This window comes from Rhinopithecus roxellana, chromosome 7 (assembly GCF_007565055.1).
Source record: "Rhinopithecus roxellana isolate Shanxi Qingling chromosome 7, ASM756505v1, whole genome shotgun sequence".
In the NCBI taxonomy this organism is placed as follows: domain Eukaryota; kingdom Metazoa; phylum Chordata; class Mammalia; order Primates; family Cercopithecidae; genus Rhinopithecus; species Rhinopithecus roxellana.
This window is the reverse complement of record NC_044555.1, coordinates 95,555,958-95,579,382: the sequence shown is the minus strand read 5'-3', so window position 1 is coordinate 95,579,382 and position 23,425 is coordinate 95,555,958. Positions and strand designations below refer to the sequence as shown.

General features: G+C 37.4%; 1 protein-coding gene across 3 annotated transcripts in view; it reads right to left on the bottom strand.

Annotated features, from left to right (window-relative positions):
• Window positions 1-23,425, bottom strand: part of COL4A5 (collagen type IV alpha 5 chain) — a 298,599-nt gene that overhangs the window by 145,640 nt on the left and 129,534 nt on the right. For all 3 annotated transcript variants that reach the window (XM_030934587.1, XM_030934588.1, XM_030934589.1), the window contains 7 exons: window positions 21,340-21,429; window positions 10,036-10,080; window positions 5,584-5,628; window positions 5,436-5,498; window positions 2,841-2,894; window positions 2,470-2,496; window positions 667-747 (listed from right to left, as the gene is read on the bottom strand). In XM_030934587.1, the coding sequence (XP_030790447.1) occupies window positions 667-747; window positions 2,470-2,496; window positions 2,841-2,894; window positions 5,436-5,498; window positions 5,584-5,628; window positions 10,036-10,080; window positions 21,340-21,429 (405 nt within the window). The remainder of the gene's footprint in view (window positions 1-666; window positions 748-2,469; window positions 2,497-2,840; window positions 2,895-5,435; window positions 5,499-5,583; window positions 5,629-10,035; window positions 10,081-21,339; window positions 21,430-23,425) is intronic.

Sequence of the window (23,425 nt, the reverse complement as noted above, 5' to 3'; positions counted from 1 at the left end):
GATGGGTGATATCAAGAAAGAAATGAGAAGGCAGCTAATGAAAAAAGCCCCCAGTCTTGTATCTTAGTGATAAACTACCAGAAAGTTTTGATTTTTTATTTTGGGCAAAGGAATTAATTATCATGAAATATAAACCCTGAGAAATTGAGATCCTAATCTATATTCGAAAGTTACTGCTCTCTCTATGCATGTTTTCTATAGGCTAAAATTTTTTTCTTAAGATTACATTTGATGTTCACTATGCATAAACTGTATTCCTTTGGTCTTCAAAATATGTTCATATGTTATGCATAACTGATAGTGTTACAAATGATATATTTTAATATATTCAATGGGACACCCATACTTTTTATTTTTAATTAGGTCTTTTGTAAATGTACAAAAGACCCTACTGCTCTCCACAGTACAAGAATAAGAATATAGAACCCTATTTCTGCTGCCAATCCCCAAAAAACTGGATAGAAAAGCAAAAGAATGAAGCAGATGTTGTTAAAATTCTCCCTGGTCCAGATTGCTTTTATTTTCAGGTAGAAAGTACATGTAATGTCTAGTAAACATCTGATGATAATTTTTACGACAAAAACAGAGAGTACTAAAGGTTGAGGGATTGTTGTAATCTTCTGGTTTAATCAATATAGCAAAAAAAGAAAATCACCGGATACTTACTTGTATTCCAGGAGGACCTGGATATCCTGGATTACCCTTTGGTCCTGGCAGTGATGACATAATTATACTACCTGGTTCACCCTAAAAGAAGCCATCAATGGAAGTTCTAAGACACAGTTATTATACATGAAAACCAGCAAACCACAAAAATGATCTGAAGATTCAATTTGTAACAGAGATGTACTAAAAGATTAGGCCATCTCAGTAATAAAAAACTTTTAAAGGAAAATGAGGAAGTGGCCAGAGTACACTGAAGAACAGTAGATTTATTAAGAGTGTAGTACCTTCAGTTACTCGTAAAAAGTACGTAGTAAATATTAAGTATTTGCCAACAACTGTGGTAGGTTCTGGGTAATCAGTAATGGAGAAGATAAACAAGGCCTCTGTTCTCAGAAAGCTAACAATATAATGGGAAAATACAGACCCTAATATGTAAAAATATAAGACGACAACATCAAGGGCTGAGAATATTAAGGGCTATGAAGAAAAATATGTGGTACAATAATTGAAAAAAAAAACTAGTGGAGAAAATTACTTTAGTTTGGGTAGTCAAAGAAGGGCAATCTGTGAAGGTAACATTCAGGTTGAGACTTGAAGGATAATGAGTCATTCAGGTAAAGACAGGAGGAAGAATATTAGGCAAAGTAAACCATATACACGAAAGACCCCAAAAGCAAAACGTTTGGCACATCCCAATAACTAAATGCAGACTGATGTGGTCAGTGAGCTAAGGGATAAGTTTAGTGGTTTAAGATAAGGCTGTCAATGTAGGCAAGGACCAGAGCATGCAGTTCTTACAAACAAACTATGGACTTTACCTTAGATACACAGTAGAAAGTCCTTGAAGATTTATAAGCAGGGAGATTAAATTATCAATTAACACTTGAAAAATATCATTATTGGTTGCTTTGTAAAGAATAAAACAGGAGGGGAGGTAAGGATGGAGCAGTAGTGAAAAAAAGAGACTAGATAAGAGGTTATTGCAGTAATCCAGATGAGACATTATGACTAACGTGGTAATAGTGGAAATGAAGAAAAGTGGATGAATTTAAGATGCCTTTTACAGGCACACTTAGTGTTTAGTGATGGAATTGAATGAGGAGGTGTGTGAAAGAATGGAAAATATAAATATTAACTTCCGGGTTTTGAGATCATGTAAAAGTGTACATAACATATAGAGATGAAAATCTGAGATACGAGGAGCCAGAGGGAGGAGCAGGTTTATTTTGTGGGTGGGTTTACTTGGAACATGTGGAGATGTCAGAGAGGCTGATGAATACACATAGCTAACTCAGAAGAAAAGTCTGATTTGGTATTCAGTAACTAGATAGTAATCAATAATATGGGCATTAGTAATATTTCTGGGCATTGCATGGAAGAAGGAGTACAGACGGTGACCTGATGCTTGATGGGCATAAAAGAATGAGCTTACATAAAAGACTGCAGAATAACCAGAGGTGCAGAAGAAAAATCAGGAAAGGACAGTGTAACAGAAGCCAGGGAAAAAAATAATTCTACAGAGAGTAGGTGGTCAACTGTATCAAAGTGTAAGAAGATGAAGACTTTAAGTGTCAGAAAAGAAACTCAAGTCTGATATACACATTTTCAAGTGTATCAGCATATACAAGGTACTTAAAGCCATGGGAACACAGGAGACTACTTAAGGAGAGCTTGTAAGTTTACACCTGCACAACTTCTAAAACATCAATTTTAAGACAGAAGTTTGAGTCATTATCCTATTGAAGTGGCGGGCTATCCTAATATTTTATTCAAAACATTCGTTCCCCAGGATGAGATGCTTACCTTCATACCTGGGATCCCAGGGGGTCCCTATTATTAAAAAGAAAAAGGATTATTTTATATGTATGAGAGAGAAACAAGTCCATTACAGAATGCTTTCTAAATAGAGTATAAACTGAGTAGACCGCTGTAGCGTGATTTCTGAATAGGATATATCTTAGGATACTTAGAGGTGACATTTATATACATATAAAATTCTTGCTTTTGCCCAGCAGAAAGCTATATTACCAACTTCTTTTTGAAACATTTTCCTCTAGTTTATTACTTTAAAATGTATTACTTTGTTCCACATGAATGCACTGGGCTTTCTCACTACATGTCTGCTTCTTTTGTTAATTCCTATGTTCATCATAATCCCAAATTTTATAACTTACTGGAGGACCCTGTAAACCGGGAAAACCGGGACTGCCTGGAAATCCACGTTCTCCCTAGAAGGAGTTAAAAATAAAGAGCATGGAGGAACAAGAAACAAAGAATAACTATACCATCAAGATATGACTTCTTGAAAAGATTTCTGTAAAAGCCATTTTGAAACATGCCAGATTGCCAAAAAGTTCATTAGCCTTCACTTTCCAATTACTTCAATATCAACTATCCATATCAATTCAACTTTTATCCCAATTCATCCATCCCAATCAGAAGCAAAGAAAAAAAATCATCTACCTCAGTTCTTTTCTTCCAACAAAGACATTTTGAGACAATCACGCCACAAATTCCTATTATCACATTTAATAGTTAATGATCTGCCCCAATTTCCTGCCCACGTGTTATATAGATTCTTACTCTAACTGCTCTATTGCATTTTTCTTTTATCGTAAACTATTTCAAATTATTTTTGTAAAGGGGAAAAGATGGTAAGAAAGAAGGCTATTAATATCACCAAGAGGACAATAATAGCAATAGTTCTAGCAATTGCAGGTCATTATGTTTTCTAGGCACCCAGTACTAATATGGATACTTGGTTTAGAAAACAAAAGCTGAAATTGTTGAAGAACACCAAAGCAACCTCATTTCAAATACCTATATGCCATGGTAATCCTAGAAACAACTTCATCAGAAGGTTTGAAAGAATAAAATTACTACTGTTGTGTGTCTTTGTGAGTCTAATACCCTTCTCTCCACCTTGTTGCACATGGGAAAAGTAGGTCCCGAGAGAAAGGAAGTGGCCTACACATCAAGTTTAAAAGAGAGAAAAAGAAAAAAACCTATATATGGTGGCTCCAACTTTAAAGTTCATTCTTTTACTTACATAGTAAGAAATATAAGAAAAGCATTCAGACTTAAAATATGCATAATAAAACAATTTAATTTGTTTAAAGTTTGTTACTCACATAATTGGAAGCCTGAAACACAAGTTAATCAATGCTCCCTTTAATCATATAGCACACTGTCCTGATTATAGATACATTGGGCCTTCAAATTTGAAACTTTGGCTAGTGGTCTGTTTGTTGCTTAAAGCACACTGGCAAAAATAAATAAGTAAATAAAAATAAACAAATAACCAGACAAGGCACAAAAATTTAGTCCAATTTAACATGAAATGTATCAGGTAAACTAATTCCACATTGGTCTTATCACTTTAAGGTTGCCCTAGCTAAAATGAAGAACACGATTGGTCCTCACAAATCCCAAATTTAAAAAATTATTGACAAGGGTTACATTGACCTGAAGAAATATTGGAGATGAAAAAAACTGTACTGCCTCAAGTATATAGTACAGTAATTATCACAAAATATGGCCATTGTAATGCAAAATAGTTTGTTCAAGTTGTTTTAAAAATATGCCCTATATAAAATTTGACATATGCCATTAGTTAGAAAGATCTGGCCAGGCGCAGTGGCTTACACCTGTAATCCCAGCACTTTGAGAGGTCAAGGCGGGTGGATCAAGAGGTCAGGAGTTCGAGAACAGCCTGACCAACATAGTGAAACCCCATCTCTACTAAAAATACCAAAAAAATTAACTGGGCATTGTGGCACATGCCTGTAATCCCAGCTGCTCAGAAAGCTGAGGCAGGAGAATCACTTGAATCCGGGAGGTAGAGGTTGCAGTGAGCCGAGATCATGCCATTGCTCTCCAGCATAGGCAACAGAGCAAGACTCCGTCTCAAAAAACAAAACAAGACAAAACAAAGAAAGAAGGATCCAAGGTATTTTATGAATAGTTTTACAGAATATTATGTGAAAAATAGAAAATACCAAAAGAAAATACAGAGAATAACAATATATTGCATTAATCTAAAGGAAAAGGAGAAAGGGGAGGGAATAAGAATTGGCTATAATATGTAAGCTTACAAGAAGAGCAAAATTTCCTCATTTTTTCTTGCTATCTATTACTTTATATTCAATCCAACAGTTGACTAAAGAGAAGAAACATTGGATCAGAAAAAAAAAAAATGTTTGCCGTATCTAAAGTTAGGGTTATTTAAAATTGTTAAACGCATCATCTTGGCCGATGAAGAAGTTTCAGGTTTCATACTGACGGTTTATAGTAAAAATGGATGTGCTGTATTACATATAATTTTTTAAGATTTTTCTTAAGGAAGTTATTCAGTGTGTTAAAAAATCTTAAAAACGTGAAATATTTGAAAACATAAATTGTACCTAGGTTTTTAATAATGGCAAAGCAAATGAATGACATTCAGAAGTGTTACTTTCAACAACTGATATAATATTTGAAACATATATGTCCTAATTCTGTTTTAATTCTCATCCTACTTTATGCTAAAGCCAAAAAAGGATTTGGTAAGTAATCTTCAACCCAATGCAACATCCCACCTAATTATAAATGTTTAATGAAATTATTGATAGTTCAATATATAGAAAATTATAGTCAGAGCATACTTTATGTAATATCCTAGACCTGAAGCCACTATATCCCTTCTTCTACATTCTTCATATTGATTTCTTTAGGTTTTTAAGTTAATTATTGTCAAGTATACTACCTAAGATTAAGTGGATGGATCTCACCTTGGTTCCATTGCATCCAGGAATACCTTGAGGTCCTGGGGCCCCATCATGGCCTGGCATTCCCTTTGAAAAGCAACATAACACATGTATAATATGTCTTAGATTACTTTTCAAGAGGTTTCAAACTAAAAAGTGAAATGCTACTTACAGGAAGACCTGGTGTCCCTGGAAATCCAGGAAGTCCAGGAGGACCCTATAAGAAGAAATAAAATCCTTAAACTAAATGACAACCAATAACAATAAAATAATATCCTACCTAAGGATATTATGAAAATTATTTTAGAATAGATTTGGAAAAAATGTGTCTCACTATTTATTACCACTCATTATTCTTTGAAACATTAGAGAAAAATCTCTTATATGTGTTTAAAAGTCTCTTTTATTGAAAACTATAAAAGAAACTTCAATTCGAGGGAGCATTGTCTTCATTGCACTCATTAGGAGCAGGCAAATTCGTGGATGAAATGTCTCTTCTAACAGATAAAGATCTCCCAGGTTTGTGATGAAAAATTAATTCAGCAGGGGATAGGGGAGTAGCAAATATATTGCCCCTGAAGACATTAATAGTGATCACCCCCAAAATTCTTAAATTTCTCTGTCATGATTGGCAAAAATACAAGTTTGACAATATTCTCTGTAGGAGAGGCTACGGTGAAAAAGTATTCTCATATACTGCTAATGAAGATTCAAACGCTGTGGAGGGAAATTTGGAAATATCTAGCAAAGTTACCCATGCATTTGCCTTTTGACCTAGCATTTCACTTCTAAGAATCTATCCTGAAGATACCTTAGAAATTATGAAACAAAATATGAGAAACAAAGTTAACAACTGCAGCATTCTTATAGCTAAAGTTTAGAAACAATCATATAACCAGTTATAGTTAAAATTAGAAACAACTTAATATAGTTTGGCTGTGTCCCCAACGAAATCTCATCTTGAATTGTAGCTCCCATAATTCCCCCATGTTGTGGGAGGGACCGGGTGGGAGATAATTGAATCATGGGGGTAGTTTCCCCATACTGTTCTTGTGGTAGTAAGTCTCACGAAATCTGATGGTTTTATAAGGCGTTTCCCCTTTTGCTTGGCTCTCATTTTCTCTTGCCTGCTGCCATGTATGATGTCCCTTTGCTCTTCTTTCATCTTCTGCCATGATTGTGAGGCCTCCTGAGCCATGTGGAACTGTTAGTCCATTAAACTTCTTTCCTTTATAAATTACCTAGTCTTGGGTATGTCTTTATAAGCAGTGTGAGAAGAGACTAATACACAACTCAAATGACCACCAACAGGAACATGATTAAATAAATTATGGCACATTCACATCATGTAAAACTATGATTACTGTGTAAAAACTAATGATTACCTCTCAAAGGAAGATTAAAACACTAGGGAAATGGCAAGAAAGAAAGGGAAGCATCTCTGACTACACCTTGTCTTATAAAACCACATAGACGTTTTAAATAATTTAAAAAATTTTTAAAAGGTAAAAAAGGAAATCATTAAAAATGAAAAATAAATTGGATCCAGTATACCTATGTTTCAAGTTGTTGACAAAACCATACAGAGAAAAGAATTACTTCAAGTGCCTTTCATCAAACGTGGTGTCTTGACTGTAATTCTTTAGCAAAACTGGTCAATTCAAAGGGGAAAAACCCAGCAAAGAAATAATTAATGGCTCTCAAGAATCCTATTATCACTATTAAAATTTAAATTGTTATTTTGTTAAATTATACATTGTTATTTTGAAGCATATTGTAGGAAATAGGCATATTGTAGGAAAAAGCAAATAAGAAATTACATTTATGTTATTAGGAATGAACATTTTCACCTCAACAGAGAGAGAGATGACGGGGAGAGATAATAAGCATACAAAACCTTTCGTAATTTAAAATTGCAATTGGAAGTAATAATATGAACTCATGTTAATTTTTCTCTTAAAAATACATATTTCCACTGAGAAGACATTGAAACAGGGACAAATCCAGTAGCAATAAAAACCCGTAACATTCGGACTGTGGTATCTAACTCACATTTTTCACTAAAAAGAACCTGGAATCAGAGATATGGCCCATTTCAGATCTAAAGGGAAAATGCAAAGGATGAGCCTGAAAGAGCTTGCTGTGCCAAAAAGCAAGAAGTTATCAAAGATCAGTGGAGTTTTCTGAAAAGAACACAGGACAGGAGTCAACTTTAAAAGGTTTTCACAGGCAAAAGATGGGACAAACTGGCCTTCAAAAAAATGACTACAATTGATTGAAACACACAAATTCTGTGTGCATATGATGAAAACAAAAAGTCAAAGAACTTTCCTTGATGACCACTTGAAGTTTCTGGTGTAGCAACTCATTGCCTTATTAGAATTCCAGTTAATAAATGAATGATTAATAGAATTTTAAAAATCAGCATCTTGCAAGTCTGAACAAAATAATGACCATCCATGGGTGCCAAATCATTAGTGTAAGTTGACAGGGAAATTTTTGATGGCAGAATCAGGCTAATGTTATCTGAGAATACTGATCAAACCTAACACCCAAAAAAAAAAAAAAAAAAAGAATAGCCTGATATTCACGCTGCGTAAGGTATTCAATAGTTAAATTCACAACACTACCTATAAAGTATACTTTTTCCTATTTTCTTTAATGTTATTGCAGTATGATTTACATACAGCAAAATATACCAATCTTAAGTGTACAATTCTGTACCCCCAGAAAGTTCTTTAGTGCCTCTTCCAAGGCAACCTGAAATTTGCAAGAAATATGGGAGACAGAGGAACAATTTAAATGACATCATGAAGAAACAAATCAACCAAATCCAGAATGTGGAATGCAGTACAATGACCCAGTTTTTCTAATGGCATAATAAAACAAGTTTAATAAACAGCAATCCAAAGCAATACATGGAACTTGCTTGGGTCGTAAGTTGAATAAACCATTATAAAAGGACATCTTTCAGACAATTGAGGAAAACTGAATGTGGACTGAACGTCAGAGTATTGAAAAACTATTCCTAATGTTTAAAGGTATGATGATGGTTTAGTTGTTATGTGGTTGTTAGTTAGAGGGGCATGCTGAAGTTTTCATTGGTAGAATGAATGATGCAAGGGATTTACCTTAAAATATTCCAAAAAATAAAGTGGTAAGGTATATGTTAAACAAAACTATCAAAATGTTGTTAATTTTTGAAGCTGGGTGATGAGTTCACAGGGGGTCATTATACTACATGCTCTGTACATTTGTATATTTTTATCAGTTTCCACAATAATGTCTTCAAAATTCTGCATGTCAAGAATTGCCTGTGAGCTGACATCTGAGGATGCAGAAACTATCAGGCCACCTATTCCCAAGAACTGGAGTTCTAGTTGAGGGACATGGAGTATCCAAGCAATCTCAAACACCTGCAATGAGAACTGAGAAAACAGCCAATTCTTTTTAGTCTAAATAGTGCATAGAATATAGAACATAGTTAATGTTAACTATAGGGATATTAAAAATTATTTTTATTATTATAAAGAGCTTTAATAGTATATTGATATCAATTTTTACAGAAAAATAAAGAATTATGTCTGCTGAAATAAACTAAGGGTTTTGAGTTTCTTCCCTGCTTTTCCAGTACCCTACCCATATCAGTCATAAGATGCACATAAGGCAAGCTACATGCTTTTAAGAAGTATATAGCAAATATAATATTTTTAATGTTTGTAAAATTTATACATCTACTAAATTTCTGAAGATCAAATGGTTATCTTTGTCACACATGTAAACATGCTATGTCACCAACTATGTATTTTATTTTCAAATTAGGGAGCTTCATCAATCTATGAACACAGTATTTCAGAGCTAAAAGGGACCTTGGAGATTGTTCTGTTTAGCTCTCTAACTTAACAAATGAAGAAGCTGAGGTTCAGAAAAGCTAAATGTGATTTTTTAAAAGCCAGTACTATTTTTTAAACTACAGTTTCCTCTCAGTTGTAAAATACACGGTAAGACATATGTCAACTTAAAAGCTTTTGAGAAAAAATTATACTAAATGTACATTTCAATTTTGAGATGCATCCTTACTTTTCAGAGCCTCAAGACTTGAAAAGTCACGCACATTAGATTTGAAGAAATGCAGTATTCCAAAATAGTTATTCTTTCATATGGTGGTTTAAACTAAACTTATTCTCTTCTAGATACACAAAAGAATGATAATGTTTATACATGGTACACTAGGAGGATATACACTCTGAGGTAACCAGCCTTCTGGACCTAGACTGAGATAATCACACTAGTTAGGAAGTTCTGGTTTAAACCAACTATATGATACAGATTTTTAATTAAATGACAAACTTTAGAATTTAGGACTTTCATAATTCTCAATCATAAGCTACTTTAAAATCATTTTGTATTAAATAGACATATATATATACACATATATATAATAGCTATCAAAATACTAAAGAAGGGTTATAGACATATACCAACTCTTAAATTTAATTTTTTAAAGACTGTATTTATCTTCCTGCCTTTTAATATGGGTCTTTTCCAACTGTCTCATAATATTTCATTGTTCTTTATCTGTTTCCACCAACAAAGTATTTGATATAGAGAAAATACTACTTACTCTGATTCCTTTTGGTCCTGGTGGCCCTGGAATTCCATCATCACCCTGAAAAATGTGATATTTTTAGTATTTTTCCTTCAAAAAAGTCCTCAAATAACTAATTTTCAATTATAAAATAGGAGATTTAAACTACTGTAAACATCTGTGAAAGTTAGTGAAAAACTTATACACCCAAGGAAGAGCAATTACTATTGAGACTGAAAGCATTGAGGTAAATTGTATGACCCCAAATAAGAAAGGCCTTTATTTCCTGAGAAGGAAATTGCTGACATATGAATGAAACTTTATACCTATAAAGTTAATTATGAACCATACAAGAAAACAAAGATAAAATATTGATATAGTCATTCCCCAAATAATTTACTTATAAACGAAATAGGAGCTGAAAATCTGGTCAGTTCCCACATTATGTTAATCTGCTTGCCATGCTGGTATAATGAGCATCATCTCTGAGCCCAAATATGTGCTGTTCTTGAATCTGCTGTGTTTTTTTTGTTTGTTTTTTTTTTTTTTTTTGTTTTGTTTTGTTTTTGAGACAGAGTCTTGCTCTGTCGCCCAGGCTGGAGTGCAGTGGCGCGATCTCGGCTCACTGCAAGCTCCGCCTCCCGGGTTCACGCCATTCTCCTGCCTCAGCCTCCCGAGTAGCTAGGACTACAGGCGCCCGCCACCTCGCCTGGCTAGTTTTTCATATTTTTTAGTAGAGACGGGGTTTCACCGTGTTAGCCAGGATGGTTTCGATCTCCTGACCTCGTGATCCGCCCGTCTCGGCCTCCCAAAGTGCTGGGATTACAGGCTTGAGCCACCGCGCCCGGCCGAATCTGCTGTTTTTAAATCTCTGCTTTGTTTTATAATGCACTTTGTATTGGCATAGCTTAAGAACGATTTAAAAAGAACCATAAACTTTCCTTTCTAGCTGTCAGTTCCATGCAAAAGAACCTACCCATGTGTGTATGTTAATATAAGTACCCATTTCTAGTCACAACCGCATTACTGAGAATTGAGTCTTACCTCACTGAGTTTTCATTAACTATTTTCTTTAAAAAATCGGAATTAAAAAACCTAATTCTGCTCCAAGGAAAAGGAACTTTTAATAGCAAAAAATTGAAACCTACCTAAATGATTATCAATAGGGGACTAGCTTAATAATTTATGGTTTATATGTACAATGTTAAGTTATGGTTTATATATACAATGAAATACAATGCACTTATACAAAATGAGGAGGTTCTGTATATATTGATAATATGATGTCTACAATGTATATTAAATTAAAAACAAAGGTCAAACCGTGTGTTCAATGTGCTACTATTTTACAAACAAAGGTTGTTAAAGTGTGTGTGCATAACTCAGGGACTAATGGACACAGGTGAAAAGCAGAACTTTCATTGTATACCCTCTTAATTTATTTTGAATGACATGAACATACTGCCTATCAAAAATTAACTAAATTTGATTTTTTAGAATAAAAAAGCCTTTGGAAAATTACGAGTGTACAGATTAAAGAATAATCCTACAAGTTTTTTGACTTAGTATATATGTTAACATACACATGTACCAGAATACCCAATCACATAAAGGGTATAAATTCAGCTGTTCGGGGAAACATGGAGTGATACTGGACACAGAAGCACACAATGCTTCAAATTCAGAATCCTGAAAGTTTAGAAAGCAGTTTACCTTCTCTCTTTTCAGATAATAGAAATGAAATCACAAAAAAAGATTGGACTGCTTTCTAAACTTAACCTGCATACAAGCACACCTTTATAAATGATCATGCTATTGTAGAATAGTCCTAGTTAATACTAAATTATTTCAAAGGAGTTCTAATTTAGGTAACTTATTTTAATTGAACACAAATCTTTATTAAAACTGCCATCTCTCAGCAAGCATGGGGTGCAAGAAACTCAGTCCCTAATCCCAAGTAAACTCAGATACAAGAAATGTAAATCTTCCTGTAGCTTAACTTAATTCTCTTCCAAAATGCCTATTTCTATAACATGGCTGAAGTTTAATCTCAGTCCATTGGAGTTGCCACCTCATTTTCACAAGATCGTGTCTAAGTTTTGGATAACTTAACTAGTTTCAATATGTTGAGGAGTGCGACGGTCTAGCCCAAGCTGGTATTCATTGAGTTGTTCCATGCCAATAGGATGCATGGATTGCTGCCGAGTTAGTGCTCAATTCCATCCACTTGACTCTTTCAGATATCTCTGATACTTCTGTGCTACTCCTGGGTGCACAAGAATCATTCTGTTGCTCTTGCTCTTGATGTGCCATTAGAGACAGGAAATTCAGTTGAGTAGTTCATCTACCAAAACTGTATGCAGACATTTAGGGTCCTGCTGTTTTCTAAGTACTAAAGTTCTACTTGGGAAATTTAGCACAGGTCCCTTCTGCTCTTAAATCTAACAAAACTACCTGATGTACTGCTGTTCTCCCAGAGATCATGACCAACATTCTCCCAAAATCTAAGCTCTGATTATAGTTAAGTGTTAAAAAGTATTCATGCATTTAAATTAATTTTCTCCCTTTATTGGAAAGACTACTTGGTGAGTATCCATTTGATTTCCTTAATACTCTAACAACATGATATACCAACATTATATAAAATAATAAAATTAAGAAAAAGGGTTTTAAGCCAGTTTTCCTTTCCAGGCAAATGATCAGAAGTAGCCCTTTCATATATCAATTCACCAGTCTACTTAATACAGATGGAAAAAGGCACTCAGCCAAAAGAGTCATTTAAAAAAAAAAACCAGAAAATTATCTGAGTCTTAAGTTCACTATTGTGTCTTCCAATTCCATATCTTAATATGCACATTGAGATGCTATTCTTGCTCATGATAAAAGACAGACTGCCCACACGGCAGTCAATGGACAGAGTCCCCACAACTGATAGGTTGAGACTACCTCCAGATGCATGAGCTGATCCATGGGGCTGGAGGGCAGGGATCTAACCTCTCTTCCCTTTCTCCCACAGACTAACCTTGTGACTTCCACCTTACTAAATTCATTGATTGCCTATCCCATGTAGTTTACATGACTCTGATTTTGACAAACTAATGTATATGTCACCTTATCGCTGAACCCTGCAGATAAACATCTGATTGCTGTGCTGCTGACTATTAAGAATGGACGCTTCTCTAAACACGGACCATTTTAGTACTTCAGATACCCTAACTTTATTACATTGAACCTGATAGATTGCAACAACTGTCTCTGATACCACAGGAACAAAGTATCTCCTCGGATGTCAACTCACTCCTGTCCCATATGGTAGTAATTGAATCATCTGGGAAAAGGGACATATGATCTGCCATTGGAGCCATTTTGGCCTCGATGGTGGTGGCAATTTATTTCTCTATTCCTGCCTCCACCTTACAAAAATATTTCAATTTCCCTCAAATACTCTGCCCACCAGGAGGGACTTCTGGCTGGTTGATCCCCATGGTAACCAATGATTCTTACATTCCCAGAACTGTGTGCACTCTTCTTGGGATATTATTTCTTTTATAAAAATCAGGCCTTCAACATTCCTACCAATGTAACATACGTAATAGGACATTGATAAGAGATACTCAAATATTCAAAACAGTCCCTCTCATTAAGCATAAAACAAAATGAGAACTCCAAAACCAGATAGACTCTGGTTATTCAGGAGAATTGCCAGCTGGCATTACCTACGGTCTACTCATGGGAATACTCCAGACAACTTTTCTCACTGTCAGCGTCACTCAATTAGAAAAGGTTGTTCACAACCTGTCTTTGACCCTCACTGAGGTCATTAATGACACTACTTCAGCTTTGGAAACAAAGCAGACTAGCCTCAACTCCTTGGCCCATGTAGTGTTAGCTAACCATAAAGCCCTTAACTGCCTGCTGGCCAATTGTGATGGGTCTCTGTGATTGCCAGCACCTCATATTGCACCTAGATCCATGAAAACTGGCAAAGTAGAATAGTCCATCATAAGACTTAAGAAAAAAGCCTCCTGCCTCTCTAACGTAGATCAAGTGGGCTATGGGACATCTATTATTGGTTTGGCAATAGTTGGGGCTCATGCTTACATGCAGTTCTCCAAGCAGGCCTGATCATCCTGCTTAGAATATCATGACCATAATCTACTGTGGCCTCAGACATTATCCTGTTTTTGACAGAGTCCTTTAAAGCCCAACACATTCAGGTCCATGATGGGGCAGCTTATGTTTCTCACTCAGGTCCTGAAAAATCAAGGTATGGAATTGGGAATATGGTTCTTGTCTAAACACCTATGACTGTTTGGGTCCAACCAAAGTCCTCTTGGTAAGCCTCATAAGGGACAGCTACTCTCCACATAGCAGACTTGGTGCACAGCTAATGCACTGCAATCTCTGAAGTGAGTATCAGTCAAAGATTCAGGCTCCCATGGCTGGCTGTGCTCAACCGCATTTCTGCATTTAAAGGCCTCTTTTGGGAGGGGCGGAGCAAGATGGCCGAATAGGAACAGCTCCAGTCTCCAACTCCCAGCGCGAGCGACACAGAAGACCGGTGATTTCTGCATTTTCAACTGAGGTACTGGGGTCATCTCACTAGGGAGTGCCGGACAATCGGTGCTGGTCAGCTGCTGCAGCCTGACCAGCGAGAGCTGAAGCAGGGCGAGGCATCGCCTCACCTGGAAGCGCAAGGGGGAAGGGGATCCGTTTTCCTAGCCAGGGGAACTGAGACACACAACACCTGGAAAATCGGGTAACTCCCACCCCAATACTGCGCTGTAAGCATACAGGCATTCCAGGAGAATATATCCCACACCTGGCCGGGAGGGTCCCACGCCCACGAAGCCTCCCTCACTGCTAACACAGCAGTCTGCCGCAATCTATCCGCAAGGCAGCAGCGAGGCTGGGGGAGGGGCGCCCACCATTGCTGAGGCTTAAGTAGGTAAACAAAGCCGCTGGGAAGCTCGAACTGGGTGGAGCTCACAGCAGCTCAAGGAAGCCTGCCTGTCTCTGTAGTCTCCACCTCTGGGGACAGCGCACAGCTGAAGACCAACAGGGGAAGTAGCGGGAGCCGGTGCAGATGCAAACGACTCTGTCTGACAGCTTTGGGGAGAGCCGCGGATCTCCCAACGCGGAGGTTGAGATCTGAGAACGGACAGACTGCCTGCTCAGGTGTGTCCCTGACCCCTGAGTAGCCTAGCTGGGAGAAATCCCCCACTAGGGGCAGTCTGACACCCCACACCTCACAGGGTGGAGTACACCCCTGAGAGGACACTTCCAAAGGAAGAATCAGACAGCTACACTCGCTGTTCAGCAATATTCTATCTTCGGCAACCTCTGCTGCTGATACCCAGGCAAACAGGGTCTGGAGTGGACCTCAAGCAATCTCCAACAGACCAACAGAGAGTCCTTCTGACTGTCAGAAGGAAAACTATCAAACAGGAAGGACACCCATACCAAAACCCCATCAGTTCGTCACCACCATCAAAGACCAGAGACAGATAAAACCACAAAGATGGGGAAGAAGCAGGGCAGAAAAGCTGGAAATTCAAAAAATAAGAGCGCATCTCCCCCTGCAAAGGAGCGCAGCCCATCACCAGCAACGGATCAAAGCTGGTCAGAGAATGACTTGGACGAGAGGAGAGAAGAAGGCTTCAGTCCATCAAACTTATCAGAGCTAAAGGAGGAATTACGTACCCAGCGCAAAGAAACTAAAAATCTTGAAAAAAGAGTGGAAGAATTGACAGCTAGACTCATTAATGCAGAGAAGATCATAAACGAAATGACAGAGATGAAAACCATGACATGAGAAATACGTGACAAATGCACAAGCTTCAGTAACCGACTCGATCAACTGGAAGAAAGAGTATCAGCGATTGAAGATCAAATGAATGAAAAGAAGCGAGAAGAGAAACCAAAAGAAAAAAGAAGAAAAAGAAATGAGCAAAGCCTGCAAGAAATATGGGATTATGTAAAAAGACCAAATCTACGTCTGATTGGGGTGCCTGAAAGTGAGGGGGAAAATGGAACCACCTTGGAAAACACTCTTCAGGATATCATCCAGGAGAACTTCCCCAACCTAGTAGGGCAGGCCAACATTCAAATTCAGGAAATACAGAGAACGCCACAAAGATACTCCTCCAGAAGAGCAACTCCAAGACACATAATTGCCAGATTCACCAAAGTTGAAATGAAGGAAAAAATCTTAAGGGCAGCCAGAGAGAAAGGTCGGGTCACCCACAAAGGGAAGCCCATCAGACTAACAGCAGATCTCTCGGCAGAAACTCTACAAGCCAGAAGAGAGTGGGGGCCAATATTCAACGTTCTTAAAGAAAAGAATTTTAAACCCAGAATTTCATATCCAGCCAAACTAAGTTTCATAAGTGAAGGAGAAATAAAATCCTTTACAGACAAGCAAATGCTTAGAGATTTTGTCACCACCAGGCCTGCCTTACAAGAGACCCTGAAGGAAGCCCTAAACATGGAAAGGAACAACCGGTACCAGCCATCGCAAAAACATGGCAAAATGTAAAGACCATCGAGGCTAGGAAGAAACTGCATCAACTAACGAGCAAAATAACCAGTTAATATCATAATGGCAGGATCAAGTTCACACATAACAATATTAACCTTAAATGTTAATGGACTAAATGCTCCAATTAAAAGACACAGACTGGCAAACTGGATAAAGAGTCAAGACCCATCAGTCTGCTGTATTCAGGAGACCCATCTCACATGCAGAGACATACATAGGCTCAAAATAAAGGGATGGAGGAAGATCTACCAAGCAAATGGAGAACAAAAAAAAGCAGGGGTTGCAATCCTAGTCTCTGATAAAACAGACTTTAAACCATCAAAGATCAAAAGAGACAAAGAAGGCCATTACATAATGGTAAAGGGATCAATTCAACAGGAAGAGCTAACTCTCCTAAATATATATGCACCCAATACAGGAGCACCCAGATTCATAAAGCAAGTCCTTAGAGACTTACAAAGAGACTTAGACTCCCATACAATAATAATGGGAGACTTCAACACTCCACTGTCAACATTAGACAGATCAACGAGACAGAAAGTTAACAAGGATATCCAGGAATTGAACTCATCTCTGCACCAAGCGGACCTAATAGACATCTATAGAACTCTCCACCCCAAATCAACAGAATATACATTCTTCTCAGCACCACATCGCACTTATTCCAAAATTGACCACATAATTGGAAGTAAAGTACTCCTCAGCAAATGTAAAAGAACAGAAATTATAACAAACTGTCTCTCAGACCACAGTGCAATCAAACTAGAACTCAGGACTAAGAAACTCAATCAAAACCGCTCAACTACATGGAAACTGAACAACCTGCTCCTGAATGACTACTGGGTACATAACGAAATGAAAGCGGAAATAAAGATGTTCTTTGAAACCAATGAGAACAAAGATACAACATACCAGAATCTCTGGGACACATTTAAAGCAGTGTGTAGAGGGAAATTTATAGCACTAAATGCCCACAAGAGAAAACAGGAAAGATCTAAAATTGACACTCTAACATCACAATTAAAAGAACTAGAGAGGCAAGAGCAATCACATTCAAAAGCTAGCAGAAGGCAAGAAATAATTAAGATCAGAGCAGAACTGAAGGAGATAGAGACACAAAAAACCCTCCAAAAAATCAATGAATCCAGGAGTTGGTTTTTTGAAAAGATCAACAAAATTGACAGACCGCTAGCAAGGCTAATAAAGAAAAAAAGAGAGAGGAATCAAATCGATGCAATAAAAAATGATAAAGGGGATATCACCACTGACCCCACAGAAATACAAACTACCATCAGAGAATACTATAAACGCCTCTACGCAAATCAACTAGAAAATCTAGAAGAAATGGATAATTTCCTGGACACTTACACTCTCCCAAGGCTAAACCAGGAAGAAGTTGAATCCCTGAATAGACCAATAGCAGGCTCTGAAATTGAGGCAACAATTAATAGCCTACCCACCAAAAAAAGTCCAGGACCAGATGGATTCACAGCTGAATTCTACCAGAGGTACAAGGAGGAGCTGATACCATTCCTTCTGAAACTATTCCAATCAATAGAAAAAGAGGGAATCCTCCCTAACTCATTTTATGAGGCCAACATCATCCTGATACCAAAGCCTGGCAGAGACACAACAAAAAAAGAGAATTTTAGACCAATATCCCTGATGAACATTGATGCAAAAATCCTCAATAAAATACTGGCAAACCGGATTCAGCAGCACATCAAAAAGCTTATCCACCATGATCAAGTGGGCTTCATCCCTGGGATGCAAGGCTGGTTCAACATTCGCAAATCAATAAACGTAATCCAGCATATAAACAGAACCAAAGACAAGAACCACATGATCATCTCAATAGATGCAGAAAAGGCTTTTGACAAAATTCAACAGCCCTTCATGCTAAAAACGCTCAATAAATTCGGTATTGATGGAACGTACCTCAAAATAATAAGAGCTATTTATGACAAACCCACAGCTAATATCATACTGAATGGGCAAAAACTGGAAAAATTCCCTTTGAAAACTGGCACAAGACAGGGATGCCCTCTATCACCACTCCTATTCAACATAGTGTTGGAAGTTCTGGCTAGGGCAATCAGGCAAGAGAAAGAAATCAAGGGTATCCAGTTAGGAAAAGAAGAAGTCAAATTGTCCCTGTTTGCAGATGACATGATTGTATATTTAGAAAACCCCATCGTCTCAGCCCAAAATCTCCTTAAGCTGATAAGCAACTTCAGCAAAGTCTCAGGATACAAAATTAATGTGCAAAAATCACAAGCATTCTTATACACCAGCAACAGACAAGCAGAGAGCCAAATCAGGAATGAACTTCCATTCACAATTGCTTCAAAGAGAATAAAATACCTAGGAATCCAGCTTACAAGGGATGTAAAGGACCTCTTCAAGGAGAACTACAAACCACTGCTCAGTGAAATCAAAGAGGACACAAACAAATGGAAGAACATACCATGCTCATGGATAGGAAGAATCAATATCGTGAAAATGGCCATACTCCCCAAGGTTATTTATAGATTCAATGCCATCCCCATCAAGCTACCAATGAGTTTCTTCACAGAATTGGAAAAAACTGCTTTAAAGTTCATATGGAACCAAAAAAGAGCCCGCATTGCCAAGACAATCCTAAGTCAAAAGGACAAAGCTGGAGGCGTCACGCTACCTGACTTCAAACTATACTACAAGGCTACAGTAACCAAAACAGCATGGTACTGGTACCAAAACAGAGATATAGACCAATGGAACAGAACAGAGTCCTCAGAAATAATACCGCACATCTACAGCCATCTGATCTTTGACAAACCTGAGAGAAACAAGAAATGGGGAAAGGATTCCCTATTTAATAAATGGTGCTGGGAAAATTGGCTAGCCATAAGTAGAAAGCTGAAACTGGATCCTTTCCTTACCCCTTATACGAAGATTAATTCAAGATGGATTAGAGACTTAAATGTTAGACCTAATACCATAAAAACCCTAGAAGAAAATCTAGGTAGTACCATTCAGGACATAGGCATGGGCAAGGACTTCATGTCTAAAACACCAAAAGCAACGGCAGCAAAAGCCAAAATTGACAAATGGGATCTAATGAAACTAAAGAGCTTTTGCACAGCAAAAGAAACTACCATCAGAGTGAACAGGCAACCTACAGAATGGGAGAAAATTTTTGCAACCTACTCATCTGACAAAGGGCTAATATCCAGAATCTACAAAGAACTCAAACAAATATACGAGAAAAAAACAAACAACCCCATCAAAAAGTGGGGAAAGGATATGAACAGACATTTCTCAAAAGAAGATATTCATACAGCCAACAGACACATGAAAAAATGCTCATCATCACTGGCCATCAGAGAAATGCAAATCAAAACCACAATGAGATACCATCTCACACCAGTTAGAATGGCAATCATTAAGAAGTCAGGAAACAACAGGTGTTGGAGAGGATGTGGAGAAATAGGAACACTTTTACACTGTTGGTGGGATTGTAAACTAGTTCAACCATTATGGAAAACAGTATGGCAATTCCTCAAGGATCTAGAACTAGATGTACCATATGACCCAGCCATCCCACTACTGGGTATATACCCAAAGGATTATAAATTAGTCTACTACAAAGACACATGTACACGTATGTTTATTGCGGCACTATTCACAATAGCAAAGACTTGGAATCAACCCAAATGTCCATCTGTGACAGACTGGATTAAGAAAATGTGGCACATATACACCATGGAATACTATGCAGCCATAAAAAAGGATGAGTTTGCGTCCTTTGTAGGGACATGGATGCAGCTGGAAACCATCATTCTTAGCAAACTATCACAAGAAGAGAAAACCAAACACCGCATGTTCTCACTCATAGGTGGGAACTGAACAATGAGATCACTTGGACTCGGGAAGGGGAACATCACACACTGGGGTCTATCATGGGGAGGGGGGAGGGGGGAGGAGGGAGGGATTGCATTGGGGAGTTATACATGATATAAATGATGAATTGATGGGTGCTGACGAGTTGATGGGTGCAGCACACCAACATGGCATAAGTATACATATGTAACAAACCTGCACGTTATGCACATGTACCCTAGAACTTAAAGTATAATAAAAAAAAAAAAAAAAAAAAAAAAATAAAGGCCTCTTTTGGTGGAGACCTTCTTATGGGAGGAGAAAGAAACCATAAAAATAGTTTTTCTGCACTCTGACTCAGTACTTTTCCACTCCTAGCTCTTCTCCTTCTCCCACCCTGCCCCTGGGTCCATACAACTGCAGGAGCTTTTCATTCTGAGCTCCCTCAGCAGTCAAATGATTTCCAACATCTGTGCTGATCCATCTGACCTTTGCTGTTGCTGCACCATGGGGACAAATAGAACAGTGGGGGAGTCAGCACTTTCTCCAGTTAAACTTTCCGCTTATAATATTGCAGTAAGTGAGTAAAGGTTTGACTGTTACTTTCATTTTGGCTTCTTGTCTTAATCAGCTACTCTAACAACTGGCAGTTCAGCTCTCTCCAGCTCAGTTAAGCTCTTGACAGAACTTAATTTTGGTGAAGGCGGTCAATAACTACATAAAATCAACAGCATCTTCCAAAAGCATCTGAATATGGCAGTAATATTGAGTTTTTAAACAAAATACAATAAAGTACAGACTGCCTGTCATTCCATTGTTTCATTTATGTATTAGTTTGTGGCTACAATTCAGTAACTTTTTAGTTGATGTGACACCTAGTCCCACATTTAAGATGACTTAATTCATCTGGCATTACTAGTTGGCAACATGATACATACCTTTTGTCCCCGAGGCCCTGGAGGCCCTTCTGGACCTGGAAATCCAGGTAATCCTGGGTGTCCTTCCAAACCTGGAAACCCTCTCTCTCCCTGAAATTAAATGAGAATGAAAGGTAAGGTCATTTGTGAATTTTCAAGCACAGGCATAGTTGAGATTCAAAAAGATCACATGACTATCTAGACAGAACTAACTTAATTTAATTATGTAAATTCACAGTATCTACTAACATGAGAAAACCTCTTAAGATGTGAGGGGGGAAAACAAATCCATAAACCGTCTGGAAATTATATCATATATGGTAATCTCTTTCTTTCTTGTAAAAAGCATATCAGAAATGAAATGAGATTTAAACATACTGACATCAAGAGTTTAACAGGGAAGACAGCAATAAATCCAGGAAACTAGATCTGTAAGGGTTACATTAAATAAGTATGGAGCAGGGAAGGGTAAAAGGAAACCATCAGACAAGTTCCCAGGCTTGAAATTAACTAGAAAAAAACCTTCAGAACATCAAAACTTTCATTACTTTTTCTAATTGTAAAATTAATACTAAAAAGGAATACACATTCACTGTAGAAAACAAAAGTATATAGAAAACACCACCATTAATTCCTTTACTCAGAATAATTACCTGAATTATGACTCAGGTCTGAGTTCTAACTGCAGCCTTTATCATCACCAGGACAGGAGGACTGCCTGTCTACCAGTGAGGACCCACCATATCTTATCAGCACCTTTACAGTAGGGTTGCCTGATGTGAATATCTGTACAGCCAGAAAGGTGGGGTAGCAGAGCCAGCATGTGTACTAATGGTATTTAGATTAACATATTAGGGTTAGGTAATCTGCATACAGCCAATCCTAGTAAGGGTGTAAACTCCAACAATAGGGGATCCAGTTACACAAAGATAATTCATCACTATGAAGTTTAAGAACACCGAAGGCTCAGTTTCATGGCACATGCTCCCAACTATGGGGCTACAAGTAGTTCCTCTACTTTCCTAAGGCTTGAAGGCTGTCTCTGGTCAGACCTCATTCTGGGAACCCTCTTAACAGATCCTACCCACGGTGACAGCCTGGACAGCACCTGAGAAAGAGAAGGCATCCATATCTACTAGGTGACTGACTAATGGGCCATTGAACACACATATCTCTAGAGGTTAAGGTACAGCAGACTTTTATTTCTACTCTGAAAATGTGTGTGTATGTGTGTGTGTGTGTGTGTGTGTGTGTTGTAAGTACTAAGTTTAGTCTAAAAACCTTAGATGATTTTGTACTGAATAATTCAATAATCATCCTATAATAAATATAAGTACTTTGAAAAGACTACTTCTGGTCAGTTTCCACTAGACGAAAACATTCCTGTATTTTTGACAATAATTATGGCTGACATATTACTACATTTCTTATTTTCTAGACATATATCCCTTTGTTGTTTTAATTAGTGATTAAATTATGATAATTTAGTATTCATTAACCTCAACACACTGTTTTTAAGGAAATAAAACAAGTGGAAGAAATTAAAAGTTTTAAAATTTTCAGAGCTAGATTCCCTCAAATTATTACTGGCAGAGCTAGTAGTAGAAATCTGATCACAAATTACAGTCAGAAAGAAAGTACAAAGGAAAAAAAATCTAGTTACAGTAGATTTTCATGAAAGGAAAACAGGTACATTTTGGGATCCCAGCTGGTATTTAGAGCATATCTCTGCCAAAACTGGAGGATAATACTTGAAGAAAGCCATATTTTCTCAGAAGCAAAACTGCTATCTCGCCTACAGATAAGAGAGGAATAAGCTAAAAATTTTAAGTGGAGGTGCTAAAAAGCTTAATTTTGTTGATATTAATAAAACCATATACCTATAAATGATATATCCTGAAATCTCCTTGCACTACAGTCAAATAATATCATGGTCTATCTAGCAGAGTGAGCAATATTATAGTAAAGAAAAGAGAAGGGCAACCACCAGACACTAGCAAAAGGAATTCAAAGATCAATACCAGAGCCTTTGAAAGGTACTAAGGTTACTAAGTAGAAACTATAGAAGCCTTGAGCGAGGATGTGGTGGGGGTGGGATCCTCCATCT